Source organism: Agelaius tricolor, unplaced genomic scaffold (genome assembly GCF_023055355.1).
Source record: "Agelaius tricolor isolate 1412-34295 unplaced genomic scaffold, bAgeTri1.0.p SCAF_8, whole genome shotgun sequence".
NCBI classification, from domain to species: Eukaryota; Metazoa; Chordata; class Aves; order Passeriformes; family Icteridae; genus Agelaius; species Agelaius tricolor.
Genome location: NW_027269268.1, coordinates 46,472,458 through 46,498,982, shown reverse-complemented (window position 1 = coordinate 46,498,982; position 26,525 = coordinate 46,472,458). Strand labels below are relative to the sequence as shown.

The 26,525-nt window shown below is 39.3% G+C and overlaps 1 protein-coding gene across 2 annotated transcripts in view; it reads right to left on the bottom strand.

Annotated features, from left to right (window-relative positions):
* Positions 1 to 982: 982 nt before the first annotated feature.
* PPARGC1A (PPARG coactivator 1 alpha) overlaps positions 983 to 26,525 on the bottom strand; it is a 368,235-nt gene continuing 342,692 nt past the window's right edge. For both annotated transcript variants that reach the window (XM_071432614.1, XM_071432615.1), the window contains exons 8-13: positions 18,594 to 19,506; positions 17,925 to 18,029; positions 17,394 to 17,514; positions 8,175 to 8,296; positions 7,669 to 7,820; positions 983 to 4,804 (exon numbers count right to left, since the gene is read on the bottom strand). In XM_071432614.1, coding sequence (XP_071288715.1) covers positions 4,701 to 4,804; positions 7,669 to 7,820; positions 8,175 to 8,296; positions 17,394 to 17,514; positions 17,925 to 18,029; positions 18,594 to 19,506 — 1,517 coding nt within the window. In that variant the 3' untranslated portion in view covers positions 983 to 4,700. The remainder of the gene's footprint in view (positions 4,805 to 7,668; positions 7,821 to 8,174; positions 8,297 to 17,393; positions 17,515 to 17,924; positions 18,030 to 18,593; positions 19,507 to 26,525) is intronic.

Below are 26,525 nucleotides of genomic sequence, written 5' to 3'. Positions count from 1 at the left end.
TAGCAAATGGTAAAAATGCAAAAGCTAAACATTTTTGCAAGTTACAGAGCATAAATTAAATAGCAATGCTAGGAAGAGAGATGAGGTGGAGGCTGGTTGTTTTGAGAAAAGCAATTTTTTCAAGTGAATTCAGTAGTCATCTCCTTAAAAAGCACAGCCAGGCTGTCCAGCAGCTGCTCCTCACATGGCAGCTGGGTCCCTGCTGAGGTGACATTCGATGAGAAGACTCAGCCCCAGGTGCTGTGCTGTGTGCCCCCAGAGAAGGATGCTGTCGCAGCAGAACAGGCCTGCAGCTGTAAAATGGCTACCTGTGAATGAGCCCTGGGCAAACCAAACAAAAGCCATTCTTCCCCTATTTCTGTGCATGTAAAGGAGAGGGGTATGAATATCCTCTGCCATCCTTGGGCCTACCAGTTGCCTGCCCAGTGGCAATGCTGCCGTGGAAACCCATATGGTGCACACTGTATCATCCTCAAAGGAGTCAGGACAGCCACACTTGTCACCTACCTGTCTGGTCCTCCTGATCTGTCTGCTGAGACAGGGGCCGGTGAAAAACTCTCCTGACAGGCTTATTTCCAGAACAGGTGTCTATCATCTCAGGATAGAAGATGCCAACCATTTTTGCACTTCTCAGTCCCTACTACCTGCACTGGGATCCAGCATGGACAGACAGAAAAGTCCTTACATTCCCCACCCCCTTCTAACTCAAACCACAACTCTTAAACTCACTGAGAATGTTTTGAAAGTTTTCTTACATGGTTTATGGCACAGGTCTTCAATAGACTTGGGTACTCATGGCAGAAAGGTACCACTTTCTGCCATTAAATATATCAAAATGTGTGATGCTGTGCCCTGTACAAAGTGCAGTAATGCAGGCATGCTCTGGCCAATAATCTGAAGTCCACTAGAAAGAATAACAGAAAACCCACTACACAACCAGTTGTGGGGGAAAAAAGCCTGTAATAAGAATGAGAAACAGAAATGGATTTGAAACATTCGTTTCCCTTTATTTTCTCAGTGAGGCTGATGTGTACTGCACATTAAAAAAAAGGAAAAAAATCACAGGAATTTTCATACAATGATTTAAACCACAAAAGTACATGTAGAATCGGCAGGTGGAAAATAGCCCAGCTTGGGCTTAACTACTATCTCACTTCCCCTGTTCAGCATAGTCCAACCCACAACTTTACATGTTCACCTACTGTACAAATCTTACAGTAGCTCCATCAGGTCAGTGGTTCACATTATTGAAAATGTCTGTCACATAGGTACAAATTTAGAATGATCACATTATATTACATGGCTATTCTAGTTCATTTATAGATCAGATCTTATACTATAGTGATTGAAGTTCTCATTACAGCCATTAAGGACACATAATCATTACCTACTGTAGGCTTACATCTAAAGGGATGAGAAGGAGGTGCAGTTGTGTTTGTTCTTTTTTTTTTCAACTGACCCAAGTATTATTACCCCAGAGGCACAAACTTTCCTCTCAGTGCTGCTCTTGGTGATGGCAGCCCAACCGCTTTTCAGAGTAGTTTAGCACAGATGTCTTTCTTTAACTTTAGGTTCCCTCTGTTTGGATTAGTATTTAGATAATTTTCCATTCTGTAGGAATTACTGAGTTACAGCTCTAGGAAAGACCACAGTTCCTAAGTACCAGTTCTGTTACCTGTATTGTGGATGTGGTACTTACCACAGCATGAAAACAACAGTACAGTCTTCTTATAAAAAACACACAGAGCTATACTGCAATTTGCCTCTGGTGACAATGTGGTACATGTGCTAATTTGAAATGTTCTAGGGGAAGAAAAAAAGAAAAGTAAACACTGAGTTTATATTTTGATGGATTTCCTACTACAGTGTCTATGAAAGATCCAAATAGCTTTATTCAGCAATCCTAGCTCTATTAATTTCATATGTAATTTGTAAATCCACAGAGGAAAGCCATCTTCAAGATGAAAATGTTTGCCAGGCCAGTGAAAAAAAAAATTGACTCACTTCATTATGCCTGCTTGGTGAAAAATAAATAATGCCCCCACACAAACCCCACACCAATTTCTTAATGTCAGCAATCTAGGGCAAAAGAGAACGTTTTAAAATTTAATGACAGAAATGTAAAGGCAAAATAGGCAATGCATCTGGTCCTTGAACACATAATATGATATACTAAATATTGATTTCTTAAAAATAATTTATTGCTTTTAATATTTTTCTTTACAACAGAAGATACTCAAAATCCAGAAAGGAAAATTGTAAACTTTTAGTTTGGCATTCACACAAAGTTAAAATACCTGCATTTTTAACCTACAGAGCAACAACAAGAATTATGCAGAGTAAAGGATGTTACATTTGTAACACAGAACTTCCAGAAAAGTTCTTTTCTCTTTTTTTTTTTGTTTTATTGCTATCTATCTACTGAGAAATAAGAAGCCAAAAAATCAAGCAAGCATCCGACAGGACAGACAGTGGAATCTCTCAGAACACAATATGCTGGTGATAAAATGAATGCAGCCATCAGAATCAACTGCACTGGTATGGGGGTAGAATCAGTTTTCTAAGATTTGGAGTGGGAAGGTAGATTAAATAGTTAGGTGTGCCATACCTTTAAGAGGAGTCATGAATGCCAAAGAGTAATAGAATAAGAAATCTATACATTCACAAGCAAATTCCAAACTTTGCTGATTCAGTAGAGACTCCGAGTTCAGATGAAATTCTGATGCTCAGAATAGCAGTAGTTTATACTCTTGTGGTTTTTTTCTTTCCTGAAATTTCTATTTAATTTAACAGAAGCAATGTCATTAGCAACAATGTCATGGGCACATTTGAGGCCATGCTAGTGCATAGTAAAAAAAAAGGAAAAAAACCAAAACCAACCCACTGCTTCTGCAAAAGCGGAATTTCCAAACAAAGCACTTGCTTACTCCAAACTGACAACCATCATGCATCCTAGGTATAAAATTTCCACTGGCCTTTTTATTCTTTTAGTCATCTCATAATTTATAATAAATAGGATAATTATAACTGATAAATATGTCTCTTTAGTAAACAAAGGAATGAAGGATTGGTATTTATACAGGATGCATAACTGTAAAAAATATAGATAAATACCATCATTAAACTCTGCCAATGAAAATATTACTGGCTTCAAGAACAGTGTTTAGACACAGAATTACAGTAAAAATCATACTGTACTTAGTACCTCAGCATATTTTTATCAAACTAAAATCACAAAAATTAAAACAAAATAGTATTTTAAAAAGATTTTTGACCTCTAGTTCCAAAACTACTGTTGATACATAAAATAAAAACATTTCTTAATGATTACCCATTTGAGAGACTTTACATAAAATTATGATATTTTCTAGAAAAATTTAGATGAGAAAATTTCATTCCCCTAACAAATTCAGTGTATAAAACTGCAAAAGAAAATCAAGCAATGAGAAAAATGTGGAAAAATACTGCAGAAGGTGGTTAATATCTTTTGGGCTAGGATAATTCTTGACAAAATTCTTATATAAGCTCACCAAAGAAGGGATGAATGTGTATAATGCATTTTTGCACTCAGACACACATGCACACATATGCACACTCACACCCTCACCCACACGCTTTTCTCTTTTTCTTTACAATCAAATATATATAAGCGTAAGTTCAGCTTTCTACATATGTTAGTGTACAATAATTGTTTCACCTCATATAATTACATTTGAGTATTCTTGATTAAGAAAAATTCAGCAGTTTTTGAAAAGAAGGCTGCATTTACAGTGCATAGCTGTAACAAAAAAGAACATCGTCATACAGTATGTACACAAATAAAAATACTCCATTTAACATTTGTGTATACTCAACTACTTTAGAGAATGTAGCAAATAAACTATCTGTGCACACACCCAGATAGTTATATCCAATTCTCATTAATAATGTAACACCACGTCCGCTCATTAGAATAAATCGCTGAACAAGCTGCACATTTGACCATTAACAAGGCTTTGAAAATTTTGCTGTGGAAGATCAATGTTGTAGACATTTACATGGGTGTCAGAATTAAAAGATGAAACTTCAAAATGTTAGGGAAGCTTGAGCCTTTTAATTTTCTTTTCTGCAAAAAAAAAAAACCCACAAAAAAACCCAAAAAACAAACCAACCAAAAAAAGAACAATCTTAAAACAAAGCTAAGACAGATTGCAGGCTTCTGGGACCTGTGGTTTCTTCTGGATTGTCATATTATCACCATGAGAAGAAGCTTCTTTACAAAAAAAAAAATATGCAGTGTCTGATCCCCAGACATCAGCAGCCATAGTTCTCACACTGGGGTTTTTTTCTCTGTTTGTTTTTGTTCTTTTTTTGTTAAAATGCACTATGTACAGATTTTGCAGTTCATCGTTGTACGTGTATCTCTGTGGAACTGCTGCCATGTCTCGTGATTTGCATTGAACTCGCCAGGAACGCCCGGCTCCCCCGCCACCGCTTGCCCACCAGAGCGCAGCTGACACCCATGGCCATGCGTGTGCTTGCTGGGCAGCACCCTGCCCCTCCACTCCTCGAGCAGCTGTGTTCATGTAAACCATGGTTTTGAACAGAGAGTGTAAAGTAGGAGAAATTCCTAAGTACGACTTTTCAGTTGTCCATTATTGAAGGACGTGATGTCCGTGAGGTATTCGCCATCCCTTTGTTTTCCTCGGATGACATGCTTGTTACCTACGCAGGCTCCGCTGTGCCTCTTTGAGTAAACTATCAAAATCCATGGAGTCATACTTGCTTTTAGTAGAAGCAGGATCAAAATCATCTGAGTTTGAATCTGAAACCCAAAAGATGCAAGTTTAGGTAAGAGGCAAGAACTACTTATTTTCTCTGTGTATCAGTACAAACAAGATGCTAAAGAAACAATACACTTACAACCACAATTTTAGGGGATGACAAAAGCATAGCAATGACCATTACAGAAGCTTTAGGCATTCCTGGTAAGAAGCAGCACCTAACAAAAGTGGTACACATCATCAGCAGTGGGGAAGAAGCACTAATTGCATATACATTTAGAGCAGGTTAACTCAAAACAGTTTCCTCAAGGACTTGAGCACCAAGACACTCATGTATATGTCTCTAAGTAGTCCAGATAATCTTGACAGATACCTTAACCAAAACTCCACCTTTGTCTTGCAACTGCAGTTTCATAACATGTCCAAGACTTAATTTTCCTTAAGGTTCTGAAGAATGCCAAAGCAGTCTATGAGCAGCATACAGAGGACAGAGCCCACCTTGCCTTGGGGTCTTGTGGAATTCTTTACACCTGCCAGAATATGTGGGTTTGCTTCAATTTATCTTTTTGGGTTTGCTTGTTTAGAGTGTGAGCAATTCTGGGCAGGGCCTCTGCAGGGCTGCATGAGCAGTCTCAGGTGGGCTCCTCAGCTTTCTGCATCACATGTGATAAGCCACAGCAGCAACAACAGCTCAGCCCCTGCAGCCTGGGATACCTGTTCCAGCCTTGTCAGCTGCTCAGGCACGGACATCAGTCTGTTCCCAGCACAGAGGAGGAATTGTACATTTGTGGCCACACAACTCCAGTACAATTATTGACATGGCTGCAAGCAATGAATTTCCTTTTGGAGTCAACCCTGCTTAACACTGACTCCCACCAGTTCCTGTGTCACAGCTCCTTTATGTGAGTGCCCTTTTCTTGCCATTTCTTGTGTTGAATTAATCAGAACTCCCCATCTACCACTATAAGACACACTGCGCATTAAATGTTCATTACAAGTTCTGCTAAGACAATATCTTCTCACAGAGGAGAGGTGTTAAACTTCTGACTACTATTTCAAGTGTTTTCTTTCTTCTGTATCAACCCAAAGCTGATTAATTCTCTCTGTCCTGGTACCAGCTCATGAATTTTAAAGTTCATCCTGCCATTTCCTTATGTTGCTCTATCAGATACTCTGCAAAATACAGGGAATGCAGTCTGAAGTACAGAAGCTCAAGCTGTCAGCAGGACGAAGTGAAAACAGTCTGCTCACAGATACTCTGGGAATCCCTCTCACAATGGAGAGAGTTGACAGGGAATACTCCCAGTGATGAATAATGTTCAAGAGGGTTCCCTTCAGACAACTTACTTTAAACCCCAGATTTTCTGAGATACAGAGATGACCTTGGCTTCCATTGCTGAAGATAAGTCAAATCAAGGCAAGACTTTAATCTGGTTTTACTGTTTTTATCAGCCTACATTTCAACAAATGCCTTGCTACCTTTTATATTTTCTACATCAACCCTGTATCTCTTCAACAGTCAATTGCCTTTTCTTAGCTTTACATTATCTGTTTAGCCACTGAAGTGAATTATAGCATATTCATTGTGAACAATGCATATAATCTTCATAATTTATTTTGAAAAGACATCAATTGCTTAGAAAAAATATATCTGTATTCACTTCCTGCATTGTACAAAGCTGAGGGCAGCACATACAAGATTTCATTAGCACTGTGTTACAGGGTTATGAGAGATTTTAATGACTGTGGTCATTTATTCATAACAAAATCTACAATATCTGATTAATATAGATTCAACAGCAAAAATGTGCCTTGCTATGTAATTCAGAAAAGAGTATTTTCCATGCCTTTAGTCTATTTATACAGGCATTAGGAAAGGTTTAACATTAAATGAATACTTTACATTTTAAAAGGTAATTAAATAAGAGGTGAGTTTATCCTATATTGTAATATTACAGAGGCTGTTTTAGTAGTCTCTTTACACATATACTTAACATTAGTATTCCTGCTGGAAGACTTTGAACTTCTCCAAAAATCCTTGCAAGGGGAAGCACCACACCCTGACTTGGAGCATAGGACAGAATCATAGACTTTTGCCCAGGCAAGACTCAGACAGACCCAAGTGTGTTGTCACAGCCAGCATGCACACTTGGGACTAGAGTTATCACAGCATACTGGGGGCTGGACACTGCTATGCATAAAGCCCCACATCAGTGGAACTTCAAACACCAAGAGAATTGCTAAGCTTTCCACAGGCTGGAGCCTCTGACATCACAACTGGAAGGCCCTGCAAGGAGACACCTTCATACACATAGATGCTTATGCATAATTTTAGAATCACCAGTTGAGATCAGTGGTTTTTGCCACACTAAGGGGTCAGATTTGGCCACAAGCTCTTCTAGCTTTCAAACTTGAGCAACTATGAATTGTGTTTAATGAGTGCCCCTGGCAAACTCTGCCTATCTACAACAGAACTCATAGCAAAGTAAGAATCATAATGAAGTTTTTGGGTTGGGGCATCTACTTTGTCCTCTATTTATCTCTTATATACATAAGTGAAGTACTGGAATCAAACAGTTACAGCAATAAACAGTAAAGCATATGGGAGGTTTCTGTAGTGCTATCTTTTCAACTTAGAAGTGTATTATTGAATATTGGGCACTTATTTTTGATAATGATAGAAATGGGCTTTAAAAGAATATTCACAGTTTGGAATATTTGAAAGAAGCCAGCTCAGATTAGTAGACTTTTAAACTTCTTACAGCAGTTGAAAACCACTTTCTTCAACACCCCTCCAATCATTTAAAGGGTATCAGCAGTAAAGAAAAAAGAAGCAAACCCTAAATTCTCATGAGTTACAAGATTCCTGTTAAGTACTTCAATTCACATAGAGCAAAATACCTACCTAGGTCTGCATAGTTAGACTTGCAAAACTGCTTGCGTCCACAGAAGTACAGCTCAAAATCAGGCTCATTTGACCTGCGTAAAGTGTATCCATTCTCAAGAGCAGCGAAGGCGTCACAAGTATAGCGGTAGGTGATGAAACCATAGCTGTCTCTGCCATTGAAAAATACAGTTGTGAACAGAAGCTGAGAAGAGTTAACACACATTAGTGTAACCCCTTCCTGAAAGCAAGAACTTGCCGGAGACCCAGCAGCCGAAATGCCAGAAATACTGCATCCATTTATCAGCATGATTGTCCTGTCATGCAGCTAAATACTTATTTCTGGGACAGGAAATTTTAACTAGCAAGATTAATAAATAAGGATGAAAGAAAATAAGTAAGGTTTTGAACTCAGCATGTCATCTGTCACAGGACTTATACTGGTAACTCCCATACCAGTAATCTCACTGCCAAAATTTTTTACATATGGCAGCTCTCAAACAAGAAGTAATCTCAAAAGTTCCTACCCATCATCCTGCAAATTTACTGTGCACTCCTCAATTTCACCAAAAACTTCAAACCGGTCCCTCAGTTCAGTTCGGGTTGTGTCAGGTCTGATTTTACCCAGATAAATCACACGACGTTCTTCCTGTTGATAAAGAGCAACCGGGAAGGTGTTCTTTTAACAAATGTGTAATAGAGATGAACCTTTACATTCATGCATGCAAAGACACACACAGATGTGCAGAGGATGCATAATTATAGAAGCACTCTTTTGTGGAAGGCCTACTGCATCTTGCACGTACATGAAATAGTTCTCTCCTGGAAAGCATCTAAGGTATTTAAGTGACCCTACATTTGTCAGGTGGTGTGCTCCTGGAAGGGCTCACTGATTGCTGTTACTGTTCTGTACACTGACAGATGCTTCCCTTTGTATCCTACTGCACCTTCTTCCCTCTCACCTTTTCTACCTGCTCCCCTCAAGGACTGCAAACTCTTCCAAACTAGGAACTCCCTTTCTCTTGCCATGTACAGAATACCAAGCAAAACTCATCTTACTTGAAGAGTAGCATAAAGTAACACAATAATTGCATAAGTGTACCACAGACATAACAAAATGTATTACAAGCATAACATTATAAGCTCATATGACTCATTAGCTGATTCATCCTGCAATCCTGTTTCACCATAATCCATACTTTTAAACAGAGGGAAAACTTTTTAAGATTGTCACCCCAGCCAAAAACTAAGTACTACACAGACCGTAGCTCATTCCCTGCTCGTTGGTGTGATGGGGAGAAAAAATAGAAAAAGGTGAAACACCTGTATTAAGATCAGCTTAATAAAAGAAACAAAGAAAGATATAATAATAGCAATAATTTTAATGACAGTGGTTGTAATGAAAAAGGGAGACAGAGGAATAAAACCCAAAAGAAACAAGTGCAGCACCTGCTGACCAACACCCAGCCTGTCCACGAGCAGTGCTCTGCCTCTCCCAGCCAACTCCTCCTGGTTTATATACTGGGCATGATGCCATATGGTATGCAATATCCCTTTGGCCACCTCAGGTCAGCTGTCCTGGCCATACTCCCTGCAAGCATCTCGTGCACCTGCTCCCTGGCAGAGCATGGGAAACTGGAAAGTCCTTCATCCAGAGTAAGCACTACTTAACAACAATTAAAACATCAATGTCTTATCAACATTAATACTAAATCCAAAACACTGTGCTGTACCTACTGTAGCTACGAAGAAGAAAATTAACTCTATGCCAGCAGAAACCAGGACTGGGTCCAAAATATGCCTTTTATTAAAATAAATATTTCAGGGGGAATGGCAGGAAGTAAAATATATCCCACAGTCACCACTGCCTTTTGGTTTAGTCAGAATAAAAACCACCTGACTGAAGACCCCCTAGGGTCTTCTACATGTTCTTTCAGCACTTGGAGCAAAGCATCAGATATTTTTATAACAATCAAACCATGGTTGTATCATTCCCTCCTTAGTGCAAATGCTCAGCCGAATGAGGGAAGGACCAGAAAACCCTTTAAGAGTCACTTCATGAATTTTAGGATAAACACTTTTCTGAGGGCAGAGCCATTTAATGAGCTGCAAGAAAAGAAAATGGAAAAAGAAGATCTTTAAAACACTGACCTTAAGGTAACCAGGGCAAAGAAGCACCAGCTATACATGGCTTGGGTGCTCAGCCTTCCTGTCTCCAATTGCCTCTGGCCTGGCACTACTGGCCCTGCTGCTCATCCCTTCCACACCCACACAGCAGCCCCATAAATCCACCACCACCACATTCTCAGCTGGCGTAAATCTGTCAGTCAGCGCAGCAATGTCAGTTTAAACCATCAACTTTGGCACCTGAGACTTGTGCAGAATTTAGGTGCCGAATGCCGAAGGAGCTACACTGACTGCTGAGAATTCATGACTATCGTAACCTGGAGGTGCCTAAAGGCTAATGGCACCTCAACTGTGCAACGCAAAAGGCACTAGGGACCTAAATATAGACTTGCATTCCTGCTCAGAAACATTCTAGCCTGAAGAGACAGGTAGTTTATAGTGTTACAATTCAGATATAGCATGAAATGTATCTTTTCCATGAGTCCCTACAGAGGCATAAAGCACCACTCACTCTTGGACCATGGACAATACAACTGAGATCAGACCAAAACACAGTTAAACCAGAAATTATATTGATGTCGCTTCTTTACTTGTTTGAGTATTCATTTGAGATAAAGAGACCATCAGAATTCTTAGTTTGGGGTGCTGGAAATCTTGTCTTCCTGTTCCCAGGAGAGCACTTTGCTCTCAGGAACTATTTAATGCAAAATAAATAAACAATTCCTGCATCAGGAAGCCAACACTAAAATATCTGTCTCCCAACAGAAACTCTTACTAGCACATTCAGTAAACTATTTTCCCTGACTCTTTTCCTGGCCTCACAAATCTCAGGGGCTAAGATCCAGTTAATCAAAGCTCCTGAGAAATGAAAGTTTAAAACTGCAGAAAACAGAGATTCAAGAATCAAACATTCCTACCCAAAAGCCCTACCCACTAAGGAATGGCACAAGAATTACTTGTGTCCCTAATAGGTCCCTGGTCAGCCCAGTGGAGTCCTTGGTTGCTCTACCAAAGTATATATCAGCTCTCCTCAATCAGGGGGACCTGGTAAGGATCTAATTTAGACACTTGAAACTACTGCTTCTTTTGATTATGTAAGGAACCAAGGTGAGTGCCTTGATAGTCCTCTGTAACCATGCTGGGACGGACACATCCACTTTTAAATGTCACACCTTCCAAAACACAGGGTCCAAAAGCTGCCCTTGTTCTCTGCCACAGCAGTGCAGTTTGGAGAAGCTGGCACAGCTAAAAGAAGCACTTGTGCTCATGGGCAGCCATACATTTAGGGCACAAGTGTACTTTCCAGACAGCTGCTGCTTTTTATCTCTGTCTCCACTGTGTCCCAGTCCACAGCCCTGACCTTCCTGACAGAGGAGTTTGGGCAGGGCTTCTGTGAACCAGGGACTGTGGAGTGCAAGCTACAGAAATCTGCATTTCTTCCATTTCCACATTCTAATTCTGCTTACTTTCACTATGGTTGGGTGCCATACACTTCAAAACCAGGAAAATCTGCATATGCAGAGTAATTACTTTTTCAGACTGTTTTACCAAATCAAGGATTTAACCGCACTGAAACACTTGATAAGAAACAATTCCATTGATACTTGCTATTGAACCTAAATGACTGACCAGATGGAGCAGAACATAACACAGCAGACAGCCTAATATACTTTAGCTGAGATAATACATCTCAACTGAAAAAAAACATAATGTTTCACTCACTGACATGGAGATTATTATATTACAGTGTGATGGAAATATCTATTGCACACTCTTCCATAAGTCTGTCTGCATGCCTGTGCAATTTTTCCTTCTTCTATCCCTCTAATAACCTTTATATCTCTAATATCCCTTTAAGACAACTGTAATAAACCAAAAGTGAACAATTAAAAAAAAAAAAAACTGTTAAAGTACTGTTAAGGGAATAAGTTAAACCTGCAAAATCAAGGAAATTCAGATTTAAAGCTGAAATGCACCATATGTCCTCCAGTGTGCACATATGAGGAGATGGGTTCAAGTATTTTTTTAAGCAGAATGCCATGATGGAATAAGATACCCAAGAATACAGGATTCACACAGATTTGTCTTTGCCTTGGTTAACTTTGGATTATTTAAAGCAACTATGAACATTAATATTCACAGAGATGCCTTCCTTTTATTCCCATTAATAATAAGAGCTATAGAAGCCTAACAAGATTGCAGCACACCCCTAAATGTTAAGGACCTTTTTTAATAATAAATTACATGTGTAAGTCTATATGGGCATATTAAGTAAAATGTTTACTGCAGTTGTTAGAGGATATGATTGATGACTTGGAAACCTAGAGAAGGGCAGAGAAAAGCTTTTATTTTCAATTTAATATGGGCAGAGGGGACCTGCAGGAAACACCAGAAGCTACTTGTTCATATTTCCCTCCCAAAAGTGTGCATGATTTATTTTGTATCATAAGCATTAAGTGTGGCTCCTTGATCTGCCAGGTTAGAAAAAAGAGAATAGTCCAGCCAACTCCTTCAGGCCTAACATCTCTGTCTTCTTTCATAATCTTGCTCGTTCTTCATGGCAGCAAAAACATTTGAATAGAAAGCTGTGGCAGAAAATCTTGGACTGACAAGCAGTATTTTAAGTCTCAGATGAAAATCCTAAAGCATTAGAATAACAAAATATGAGAAAACAAGACTGGGATACACCTTACACATCTAAGGGTCAATACAGGGACTGCTCATCCTCTAAATATTGACTGATGCTAAGGATCTTTTTGTCTTGCAAAAGATTCCTCCAAAACTTTATTTTCTTTGTGCTTCCTTATTCCTAAGTCTTTATTTCATCTTTATTTCACTAAACACAGACCATTAGATGCATTACTTTTCCCTTGGGTTTTTTTGCTTCTTCCCCCAGCAGTTGTTATCTTTGCCTGCCTGTGCTGCTGTTCCCATTTTTCCTACCACTTTTTGCCTGCATGTCTGTGGGGCACACCTAGTTCTCCAAGAGCCAGGTAATGCTTTATGTGAAGCTGAGAAAAGAAATCCAGGAGCATTTGAAAGCTGGGTTCTGTTATGGGCTTGTAAAGGCTCTGCTGCACAGGTGTCTGGCTGGGTACACACTCCATGTCTGTGCTGCCTCCCATGCCAAATGACTTCTCTGCCAGTAGAGACTTTAAGCCATGAAGACTTTTATCCTTAGAGCTGAAGGCCAAATACCATTTTGAAAACATAATGGGATTGGTTGGACAGAGTTCCAAAACCAGAAATGTTATGGGTGGAGATAAGCCATTAAAGCCTAAGCTTCTGATGTAATAATAATGAGAAAAAAAATTCTTTAGACTGAGTAAAGAAAAATTAGTATTGCCTGTAAGTATGAATGGCAAAAGTAAAAATCACAAAATCTGGGGAAAAAAACCCAAACAAGATTATTATCTTGTTCAGAACAGTTCAGAGAAACTCCATGGTGACTGCTAGAAAAATAATGATGGACCAGTAAAACTCAAACTTTAGGTAGAAACATATACAGTAAAATTAGAGTATCTGGGATCTAGGCCATCAAGATGAGCAACAACAAAAAAAATCCAAACTAAATATACAACATACATTGAATCCTTCATAAGTGGAAATGCATTCTATTACAGGCTAACTCTGATTTTAGACTTTCGAGAAGGCAGGCACTCATTTATGAAACCACCTTTCTCCTGCCTTCCTGTTTTAGAGCAATTTATTTTCTTTGAAACCATGTGTTTCTTTCTGATACAGTGGCCTCATAGCACATTTATCTTTTTATGTCTGTAAGCTCCCTGGGACTGCAACTCTCGATACTTGTCTCATAAAGGCTGCCAGCATTTAGGAATGAAAATTGGTAACATTAATTGTAATTTTCTACTTGAGTATAACCTGATTTTGCTCTACCTCTTGGCAGTAGCCAGTGCACACAGTAGATGAGCTCGTGAAGGATGTGACTGTAAGTCAGTAGCATGAATAGAGTGGCAGAGTAGCAGAGAGCCACAACACCAAGCTGCTCATCAGACAGCTTAACCTCCAGCCCTGGTGCACCTTATCAATGAGGAATCACCAGCTAGTGACTCCAGAACTGGAATGTGCTAACTATTTCAGGTGGCATGCTTCAAAAAGTATTTGCCACATGATCTAATGAACTGCAGGAGTAAAAGCCCACACGACTCAGAAATTTCCTGGAGTGTATCAGAGGAAAAACGGGGTCCAGAGGCCTCTTAGCAAATCACTGTGGTCTGCCTTGGTTGGGGGTCAGATCCCAGTTTCTACAAAGCACTAAGCAGACTCTGCTGTCCTGCAATGCTCCTGAAGTCATAGTCCATGTGTCTCCACTATGATCTGGCTCACATGGTTAAGCAAGTCTTGGTGGCAGACCATTCTTATGTTCAGTGAGGATCCATTCTAAAAAAAACCCCATGACCCAGTGAAATAAAACAAAAAAAGATCAAACTAAACTGTGCTAACATCTGGTCAGTTAGGAAAGGAATCACAAGCAAAAGTATAAATCAGTCAATGAATGAATGACTGACAAAAGTATTTTTTTTAACTCTCTAAGTACCTTGTACACTCAGCCCATATTTTTCAGGCATGCCAGCTCAAAAATTAAGACCTCAATCCACAAAAAAGGCACTGAATCTCCAGTAACTGGAAGGGGGCGAGGGGGAGGAGAAGAAAAAGAAGACGAGAAGACTATCACAGCACCTTTTGAAGTCAAACCACCTGTACACAGTTTTAAGTCTGGACAGGAATTCAGGAATCTATACAGAAAAATACTATCCCAGGCTTCTAGCTCTGAATATTCTATGGCGAAGGTGGTGCATGCAAGATTGAAGGGGCAGTGTTCAAACATGCATGTGCCATACAGCATGAGCATAGGCTTCTAAAACCTAAGCCTGTGCTTCTAACCCTCCCCAGCATTCTGTCAATATGTCTTCACATCTGCCAAAATACAAGCTGCCTGCACAATCAGAGGGCACTGCTTCACATATGGTTTTGACAGATTAAAAGATGTTAAAATATTATTTTTATTTTTCTCATTTCTTTTTCGTAGGTTTCCCATTCCTGTTGTCCCACAGAGACTAATTCTAGATACTGCTTCCACAATACCTAATGACTTTTGGCTCTGTCACAACTTCTGCTCCTTTTTTACTGTGCATCCTTTCTACAACTAACTCTAGAGATCTCAGAGCAGTTCTTCTCATGAAGAAAGTCACCTGCCCTGTGTAATAACTGAGGCATTAGTAGTGCCCAATCTTTGGGCCACTCTTCTAACAGTATCTGCAAGTATGTGGCCATAAATCATATCTGGCAGCATGAGAATGGGCTAGAAAGAAAATAAAAAATTCCCCAATACAGAGAGCAAAGAAATCTAAATTTATGGGACTGTAGAAAGAGCTCAAGAAAAGAAAGAGAGGACATTCTTGTGGCTGAACAATAAATGAGTTGAGTCCCTCAAGACTGAACACAAAAGAGACCCATAAACCAAAAGGCATAAGAAAAAGAGCAGAGAATGCTAGAAATTATAGATACAAATTTTGTCACTGAATTCATGAGATCAGAGATCCCCTTTCTCTGCTGTCTCCTAATCCTTACCTGTTTTCACAGGGTATAAAATGGCACAATTCAATACAAACTTTTAAAATAAAAGTGCTGATAGACTTTGGATAAAGGAGTTAATAGGACTTAATCTACAATTCCTGCAGAACTCACACAGATGACTGGATTTTAGATTTTTTTGCCGTGTTCTCTTTATTGATATTTATTTTTAGTTTTGATTTATTTATGCCTATTAATAAATAATTCAATTAATTAAGTTAATTAAAATCAAAATGATCACTTTAGAAAGAAAATAAATTCAACCTTGGCTTTGAATTCTCTAGAATTTTTAATGCAGCATGATGCAGCATATCTGGAGCTTTTTAAATTTCTTTTCTTTCCTTTTTCCTTTTCTCTTGATTAGCTACTTGCCAAATATTTGTTTGTTTTAAACTAAATCAAATTTTCTACCTCCTCAGCAGGATTCATGTTTATTTATATGGGTAAGGTACAGTAATTGAGAAGTAGCAAGATACACCCATGACAGAAGTCTACTTGAATCTCTAATTTGTGGTAGCTCTAAGAGAGAACAGCAAGTGTAAGTTACGATTGCTGGAAGGTAGCGTTCATCTCTAAGCAGATGGAAGCCAGATATTTTAAAACTAACTGCAACAATTGACTTAAATATGGCCCTGTCTGAAGCCAAACAAAATTATTCCACTGCCATCACAGCATTTCACAGCAGAGCATGTTATAGCTCTAAATCTTGTGCTTTACAAAATACACTGATCACCCACACTTTGTAGATAGGACACCTGAAATGGAGAAAAGTGAAATGATTTGCTGAAGCTCACTAAGAACAACAGCAGCAGAGACATAAAGCAGACCATAAAGTTGTCTGTTCACTCCCAGAACTCCTCATTGCTGTAGACTATGCCAGTCTCTGTCAATCTCTACACACTCCTGCTTCTGTAGGTGCATTAGGAGAAATGCTGCCAAACGTGTGACAAATCACCTTTTGCTACAAAGTCCACTAATGTCACTGGGAAAAAGACCTATTAATTTTGGTGACCTCTGGACAGAGCACTAATGGAAAACCTGGGAACGAAGATGAAGTATCCTGGTCTGTACCAGGTCATGCAAGAGCCAGAGCACAGCCAGAAGAGCTGTGTAGGTACAACCCAATGGAAAGAGCAGGACACAGAAAATCAAAATGTTAAGGTGAGACACCAAATGGGCTTAGCAACTTTTACAGCAACAGATTTACAGCAGCTCCCAGTTTAATTTATCAAAATGCAGTTGCCACTGGGGAACTCAAAAGGGGAAAAAGCCACCCATCCATTTAACAGCCATTCTTCCTTCTGTTCTACTGCTACAGCAGCCAAGATAGTTGCTTATCCCCACATGGGTTATTTTCTTTGCTTCAGGTATTTTAGCTGTTTCATAGAGAACACTGATAAAATAATTAAATAATACATATTCATTACGAGAGGGCCAGTGCTAAGTGACATTTTTAAATTGCATCTTGTCTTCAGACTATTTTGCTAAAAATAACTTAAAAAATTAACAAAATCACAGACACTGAAAAAATTATAATTCAAGACAAGTCTTTGGATCCCAGTTTTGAGTTCTGTTGTCTGCACCCTCTGTATAGACAATTACAGCCACTCTGAGAGTTCAGCAATTGGTACATCACCTGACTCCTTATTTCGTGTATGTCTGGTAGGTGAAATACAGTATAAAAGGCAGGTTCACTCATATATCTGTATAAGAAATAGATTAGTTCTCTTCTATTAGTGTCCTGTCTGGGATGACCCCTTTGTCTAGTAAGTTCTCTTATCTGTTCAGCGTGAAAAACTTGGAGAGTTGCAATTTACAGAACCTGAAAAAATTAGTAGTGTGACACCAAAGCAGAAATTATTATGAAAATACATATTTGCTTAAAATGAAAAATATTAAGAAATACACGTAAGCAAATTTTTGTATTTTTATAAAAGAGAAATAAAGTCTGAATTCTAGCATTAGAATCCATGAAAAGAAACAGAGATCTATTTCAACATGAAAGTTATCTTTACAGTGCTTACAATTGCTTTCTGCCTCTGTCTCTCCCTTTGCTTGGCCCTTTCAGATTCCCGTTTTTCATACTCTTTGCGGTATTCTTCCCTCTTCAGCCTTTCATGCTGATATTCCTCATAGCTGTCATATCTAGGAAACACAACTTAGTCATCAAATCAAGCACCTGTATTTGTGAATGTAAAATTAGAAATACAATTTCTGGAATGCTTTACTATTCGAGGCAGTTAGAGAAAGGACAAGAGGAAATGGCCTCAAACTCCACCAGAGGTAGTTCAGGTGGGACACCAGGAAGAATTTCTTTGCTGGGAGGGTTGTTAGGGATTGGAATGAGCTGCCCAGGGAAGTGGTGGAGTCACCATCCCTGGAAGTGATCAAGAAATGAGTGGACGTGCTACGGTTTAGGTGATGTGGTGGTGTTTAGCCAAAGGCTGGACTCAAAAAACTCAGAGGTCTATTCCAGCCTTAGTGATTCTATGATTCTACAATTATCTCCTGAGGAGCAGCTGCAAAGCACACCAAATGCAGGCCGAAGGCACTACCTGGGTCTGCGACTGCACGGCGATCTGGACCGCGATCTTCCACCTAAGGGAGAACTTCTGTGTGCTCGGTGTCTACAGTGGCTGGACTCACAATAGCAACAAGATCTGCAGGAAGAAACACATTCACCTCTGTCATTCCATTTGAGTCTATTGACACCATTTCCTACCTCTTCCCTGAATTAACAATTTCTTCAAAGCTACCAGTGGGATTTTCCAGTGACAGTTTGCAATCTCCTAGTCAACTAAGGGGCCTCAAGTGATTTCTCCCCTCCTGGCCCTTCAGTAATTTTCCTTATTGAGGCTAACACAGAGCAGACAGTCAGCCATTGTCAAGTCCATCTGATAGAGGCTGTAGCAAGATTGGCGCCAGGCAGCTCACAGATAATGGGGAAGGTTAGTTGTGTACATCTCTCACCAATTGCTCTGCCTCTGACCTGACTGCCTCCACTCAGAAGGTGTAAACCTGGCAAATTCAACGGATATTGGAAAAAAGTGTTTCTGCAGCAAACCTGTAACCTTCAGAGTTAATCAGCTCAGGAGCAATAGAATGAGTTGCACTGGATTAAGTTATTTCTTGCTTTTTTTTCTTTCTTTTTGGTAAGTTTCTTATTGTTTTTCCTGTTTGTCTTATTAGCTACAATGATCATACATGAATCTGCTGTACCATACCTTGAAGAGGATCTACTACAGGGTGACCTTGATCTCGATCGGGAATATGGAGAACGGGAACAAGACCTGCGTTGAGGAAAGGACCTTGATCTAGACCGTGTCCTTTGGGATCTTTGAGAAAATAAGGATTTGGGTGGAGACACTGAATCTCTGCATGGAGAGTTAAAAGAAGAGCAAGAAGGTGATACATCAAATAATGAATAGGCTTGTGTCCCATCCCAAGGGTAGCATAGTTTATCACTTTCATCTTCACTGTCATCAAACAGACCATCCATTGCTAGTCCTGAATTTATAAACATAGGTAGTTTGGAGAATTGTTCATTACTGTAATCACTGTCCTTTAGTTCTCTGCTCTTATCTGCTTCTTCATCAAAAACAGCTTGGCTGGGGTGACCAAAATGCTTATTCAGTTCAGCCCGAATTTCCTGGTCTTGGAGCTGTTTTCTGTTATTACCATGGGATCCCTGCTTATTTGTCTGTAAAGTCTCTTTCTTGAAATACTGGTCTTGTTCTAAAGAAGAACAAATCTGACACTGCCACCCAGGTGAAGAATCCTTAAATTCTGGTTGTCTGGAGTCCTGAAGTTCCTGGGATATTTTAATGTGTATTTCCGACTTTGAATTCACAGATTGACAGTAGTCATGGTCACCAAACAGCCGCAAACTGGGCCGTTTTGTCTTTCTCTCCTCATGTCCACTGCACGGTACGGTAGTCTTGTTAAACTGTGTGTACAGCTCAGACTGGTCTGGACCCTTCTTGGTTGGGTTATTTCCTGGAGAACCGGAAGACTCACTACAGCGGGGCTTTTTTGAAGGTGGTACAACAGTCTTGCATGATGACTTCAGTTTAGGTGAAGTCCTAAAAGGATTATCTTGGTTGGCTTTATGAGGAGGGGTCGTAGGTGGAGTTAGGCCTACAGGGAGTAAAAGGAGGTACAGAATGATTTTAAGCACACATACAATGTTTATAAAGGTGGCTCATATGCTTCTTAAAATAGATACAAAGCAAGACCCATTTTATATCGCTTCAACACTGCCAGTACTGAGAATAAAACTACCAAAGGTCTGGTAACAACAATAGCAACAATACTAATGCATCGCCATCAGTCTTCAGCATAATTTCTGTCCCTCCCCTTCCTCTACGACATCCGCCCCTCTCTCTGTAGGTTTTGATAGAAAAGATCAAGAGATAAAATTCCAAAGACGTTTTTGTTAAATACAAAACAGATTTTGATGTAAAAATGAAAAGTCAAAAGACTGTCACCATCAAAAACATAAAGAACCTAGCAAAGAAGAACCTGGATAAAAGCACAGCCAAGAGAAATAAATGAGTGGTACCAAAGGATGCAGAACTTAAATGCAATGAAATAGAGCCATCCTAACTCAGTGGCAATGACTCTTTGTTTCCAGAGTTCATTAACCATTGAGAATGTATGTCTAACACACTCGTTGAGGGTAATTAATACATTTTGCCTGAAATCTGGTTCTGCAACTGAAACCCAAATGCACAATAATACAACCACAAGTGTACTGAACCTTCGCATTTAGAACTAAATCATGGTGAGAATCATGCAGTAGGGAGTCAAAATGAAACAGGTAAGTCTTGGTATTAGTTATTAGGTTAGTATTAGTATTAGATTAGTATTCAAGGACTAAATATTCTGCTAACTAACAGGATTATTTATGTAACTGTAATAGATTGTATCACTGTGATGAGACAAAATTGCAGGAAGAACTACAGCACATTCCAGTAATGCCTGGGAACTGAAGCAGCATCTTCCCATTATTTTTATAAGGGTAGAATATAACTTTCAATATTTTCTATAGAAATCATAGAATTTCTTTAGACTTTACCGAAGCATAATCCCAGACATCAGGGCAGAGTAACAGCAAAAAGCAGACACTGTTCAGGAAATCATTTCTCCTCAGGAAGGTACTTAGTATGTTAGGTTTCAAAAATTTGCTTCTGTCCAATTGACACTAATATAATTTAGTAACATATGCTTAAAATGTAACAAAATAAACGGAGATTAGGGAGTTCTCCAAGGTAATCCAGACCATCCCTAAGCAATCCAGATGCCTCATGCTGTCCAAGAATACTTTTAGCCCAAGCAATGAGCTTTCCATTAGTTCTTAAGCAAGAATGAAAAGAGAGGGCAGACAGAGTTACAGGAAATGTGTGTTTCAAACATGGTTATAGAGCTCTGGTTTGTATTTTTAAACATGCAACACAGCTCGGCAGATCAATGCAAATGGAACATGTTTTATAGTGTTTTGCTGTAAAGAAGGAAAAGTGTCCATCAATGGACAGTGCTCCCTAAGGAGCATAAATGGAGACTGGGAGTCCCACTGCATTATCTGCAATGAATTTCTTTCAGAAAACAAGCAAATAGAAGTACCAAGGCATGAATACTTAATGTGAGAGACACACTTGATTTTGTCTGTTTGGAAAAAATGGTTATGAGCTACCCATGGCTATGCAAAGACTTTGCCTAATGCCACAAAATTCAAGGAAACTGAGGCAAAGTTTATGGCACCTAAAATATTAGTTACCCCAAATTTAAATTTAATACTAAAAAAAAATTGTGCAGTCATCACTGGTAAATTATTTCCTCTAAGCCCTCAATTTTTTTTTCTTCTTCCCAAAACTTCACTTGAGACAGCCCTAACTACTTCTTAACTTATGCACCTCCTCACTGACAAATATATTTGACTACCAAGTGAACTTTTGCTAAAATTAAGAGAACAGTCCTATTCAAAAATCTGCAGTAATAATTTCAAAGTTAAAGCTTCAGGCTCAGATTGAACAAATACTTCAGTAAACAACTTTCTAGAAACAAAATTTTAAAATGACACTTTTACTTGTGAAATTATACAGTCTATAAGAAATTCTGGGGTTAGTTACTAGGTTTTTTGATGTAGTTTTAAAGAAAGAATTAAACAAAAATACAAACACTCCACAATGAACATGTATATTTAAGAATTTCAGGTAAAGAAACCTCAGAGATAATCCAATATTCAAAATAAAATCTTATTTCAAATTTCACTTCTTTAAAGCTTGTCCTGGAAATAAGCAAGTAAAACATATAGTATAACATTTCCAGAAACCTGACAAAGAGCCCAATAAACTTCAGAAAAGGGGGGGGGGGGGGGGGGAAGTACCAAAAAAACCCTCACGAAAGTACAGCCTGAGCTAAATTTACTGGCACTTCTCTTGCTGGCAGAACAGGGCTGGGACAGCCTAAGAAAGGGCTTCCTCATGGCATTCTGGCTTTTTTCCTGGGTTTCAGCAGAAGCAGGAAGTGCACAGGCAAGTAGAAACAGATAAAAGATGGAAAATGTTCATTTAACCTTTGAACAAACCTACACTGGGGGATGGAGGAGGGAGTGAAGTTTTGAATACACGTCACCACTCCAAGTGCACCTCCAGAGTGCCCCCTGACCCATCTCCAAATGGTGAATTCTGAGAAAACCAGCTGGCTGCACACTTGTTCATCTTCACCCTAATCTGTGGTAATCTTCACTGAGGGCTATGATCCCACATCAGTGGCATTACAATATTCTGTAACCACTGGATTATTTCACACGCACTGATTTCTCCCCAATGTGTACATTTAGGCACTGACAGTACAAGGTATATTCTGTACTCTCTCTTGAACTTAGCAGGTTTTGACAGATTTATGGAAGGACAGATGGCCATTACAGGCTGAAGGCTGACAAGAGGCAGTTCAGAGCATTGTTAACACACTTGCACAAACTCTCAGCAGTGCAGCACTGTGCAGAATGTAATTCAGACTATAGCTTTTTTATTGCTGCCTATTTTCTTTTGTCAAAAGAGCCTGCTGTGCACAGCAACAAATGGCTGCCATTACCCAGAATGTAATGGGTGTCAGACAAATCACGTAACACAAACAATCAAGAGTATGTAGGTCATATTTCAACAGAGCACAACCTTAGCAATATTTATGATTACTGCATTGAAATGTGCTCTATAATAAACAAGTACCTCTACATCACTCACACTTATGTACTTCTGCACAGCAAATCTGTTAGAAGTGGTACATACTCTACAATCATCCCCCTTAAACAGTCTTTTTTCTTTTTAAAGTAAAAGGCAAGTATTTTTTCATGACATGCTATAAAACCATTTTCTTTGTAGGGACTTTTCCTTAATTGAATAGCTTTGGTAAATGGTACGTTTGCACTTTGCCTTGCTCTGTCTATATACTACCAACTCACTCCGTGATCTTGTGCTAGAAAACAGCATATATCAAATTGCCAGCACTGCTGCCAAAGCAGCACCATCCTCCCTGTGTCTGTGCAACAAAAGCTGTTTGCATATGTGCCAACTCTGCCACCTTGGCCAAGCAACTTCTTTCCAGAAAGTCTCTGGGAGGGTGAAACTACTTTCGATACATTCCAAAACTCCACTTTAAAGAAAACTTGTAAAAAAAAGTGTTACTCATTTAGCTCAGCTAGGTTGATAAGTAGAAATTTGGGGGGGTGCCTTTGCATTAAAAGTGACATCTGGAATTCTTAGGACTGATTTTCACTACTGTTTTACATAGACACCGATATTTCTAAATCTCTACGGTATCTCAGCATTCCAATGTTTGATGATGTTTGCTGTGTTTTGAGGGGGCTGATAATTAATGTCTTTTGGGGAAGACAGCCGTGGAACCTTTCTACATGTGCACTGGGCTTTTGGGAGGCATTGAAAATTAATTCTTTCATACCTATGAGTTTGAAAATGGATTGTCAAGGGAAACATTATTTAAGGCCACTTTAAAAACTGACCACACGATAACAGCTCCATTCAGTAGAAGAAGAGCGTTGGTATGGCACTAGATTGCAGAAGCTAGGAATATGTAATAAAATTAAACCGTCATCATATAATAAAAAACTACATGCTTGTTGAATATTCAGTTTAATCCTGTTGTCAGTGCTGGAGAGAATAAACACAGATGCCTGAAAACATCAAATAATTCACTAGATTTTATTCCTTCTGGACAACTCTCTCCATCTCACATCTCATTTTATCGGAAATCATTCTGAGGTCAAAGAAGTTCTTAGATGACAGATTTTTAAGTATTTTTTCTGACAAGTAAGAGGTAACACAAATCTAGAGGTGGGCAAATAGCAGGTTATCAGTATCCTCAATGATGGTCACAAATTCCAAATCACTCTTCAACTTGATTGTGCACATCAGCTTTTCTGATGAAAGAAAATATAGCTTTTTCTGCCATTTTTCAGAAAAATCAAGTTTTTCCCCCAAGACCAGTGAGCAGTTTTACACTACAATAAATTATAGGGATCTGTATCAAATTAGAGACTTTTCACCAAGAGGGTGGAAATAGCCCTCTAGTTACTGAGTGAGCCATAAGCACTTAAACCAACTTCATGTACTTAAATGGTGGCTTTGAGTATTTAGGTGTGAAAGTTTAAGACACAGGGAACAGAGAGAGATTAATTAGATGATAAACATGCTATCTAACATCTGGCATTCAGACGTTTGTCTAAGACAATCAAAAGTCTAAAACAATGGGGAGCCCTTGACTGCCAAGAGAAACACTGCCACCTCCAGAAGGTGAGTCATCCTGGTGAGTCTGTTTGCACAGTCCGTCCATCCCTGCCCCACCCTCCCCCCTGATTCTGACTGCTAACAAAGAGAAAAGAGGTGACACAGAGCCATCCCAGATTTCTGGAAGACACTGGAGAGGTTCAAGCCCACAGCCTCTTTAAGCAGGGCACTGGCAATGCAGATGGCTGTGGAAACAGAGATGCGCCTCTTCTGAGTCCCTCACTCAGAAGACTCATCTAACACAGGAATTTCATTCACTGCATTATCATTTCCTAGGACTCCCTCCATACCATGATGTTCTGGTCCAGCTTCCTCAGAATAACACTAGAATAATCAACTTCAAGAGATAGGACTTTATACAACAATGGACTTCGGACACTTACAGTGTATTGAAAGAATTCTTATGTGTGGCATGAAAACACTTCAAAGAATATTTGTTCCTTGTAATTTGACAAATCAATGTTTTGACAGTTTTAGGGAGGACAAAGTTACACTCATGACTACTAACAAATCTGTTGTAAAGCAAGATATAGCACTGGCAAGGGAATGGCTTCAGTTTGACTTTAGATACATGAATCCAAAATGTGTGTGTGACGAAGATTGATGGCTCATGTGGGAAATGTTTTTATTTATTTATTTTTCTGGTCTATAGTTAATTCATCAGTGAGGGAAGCAATGTTGTTTTCAGCAGAGAGATCAAGGGAGTTGCTATTTATATTAAAATACTTTGTGCTTCGATAGTGCAAGCAGCACTGCTAATGGTCTTTTCAATTCAGTAGTGAGATCAAGGTAACTCCTATTTAAATTATAATAAATAGTGCTTTTATGGTGCAAGCTGCCCTATATAAGGACAATGAGCAATGCGGTTATCTGGATATAATTTGGAGTTGCCAGGGTTCTCACTAAAGAACTTAAAGGTATTATTAATCACTACTGCCACTACTTTTTTCCTTATTTTATTTTTGGTTGTTTTTTAAACTGAAGTTTTAAAAATTGGGTCCCAATTCTTTCTTTTCCCAATCCCATGATTTACACACACATGCACACACACAACATGCTGTAAGTTCTTCAGTACTCCAGGCTGTTTCTATTATGTACTTTGCTTCCAGCACAAGCAGACTCAGGACACAAAACTACTGCAGTACAAATTACTTAAAAAGCAAGACATGCATATTTTTATAGGTTTACATACATACATGAATATAAAAATAAAAACTAATACACATAGGCAGAGATTAAAAGAGCTACTGCATGTTCTCCTGAAATCTTGTGAAGTGCAACATGAAGTCCAAGAGCCACCATTATGTACACTGCTTGGTAACACTGCCCAGCTCCCTGGCCACACAACACTCCAATTCTTATTATTCCTGAATATCATCAGGTTATTTCCTAGCTAACTTCTTTTACTTTTAGAGGGGAAAAGAAATCACAGAATCATAGTAGAGCATTCCTGTTACATATGTGGCCAGTTGTGCTGTTTCCCAGCTTCTGCTGCTTTTTTTTAATGCACCAGTTCTCCTGATTACATTTTCCAAGCATCTACAGAGCTGTTTTGTTTCCTCCTCTGTGCACGGCTGATGGAGCGGAATGAATCTGGTAATACCAAGACCATTCCTGTTGCCACTATGGACAAAATACCAGAGGACTATCCAGGGGTCAGACTGACTCCCAATTTCTGTCTAGTCAGCTGATGGAAAAGCAGGCTGCTGACTTTTTGGCTGGGAGAAAACACTGCTTCCTTCAGTGATTTCAACGGCTGCTTGTACCACTCTGCTGTAGTCACCTCATCTGCCCCTTTCTGTTGGCAGCACTAAGCACTGACTTATCCATGTGCTTACAAATGGGCACCCTCGTGCAGACTTCTTGTCCAGTAGTGATGGAAGAGGCTTCTCCATGCTTCACTTCGTTTCACTTCACTCCACTTCACTTATTGGCACTGAACAGGATTATCCTCCTGCATACAGTGAATTTTGCCATGTTTATGTTGGTCTTGCAAAATGAAGATGTATAGGAAGAACGCTTCCTTTTGCTGTGAGAGGAATGACTAAGACTGCAGGCTTCCAGGAGACAGCAGGGAAAAGTGTTCATGTTTTAGTGCTGAACTAAAACATGAATGAAAAAATTACCAAAAAAGTACAATGATGGTTGTAGGAAGGTGATAGCCCAGTGTACCTACCCAAACCCAGCCTGGGCCTGCTGCCACTCAATTCAGGAGCACCAAGCTAATTTGTGGTACCTGAAGACCTTTTTTGCAATACACCCCTTCCCCCTCAATGCTAGAGATCAGATAGTTTACAACCTACTGCTATCCTGAGAGAAGCACATGCCAAGTACATCTCTTATTTTTCAATA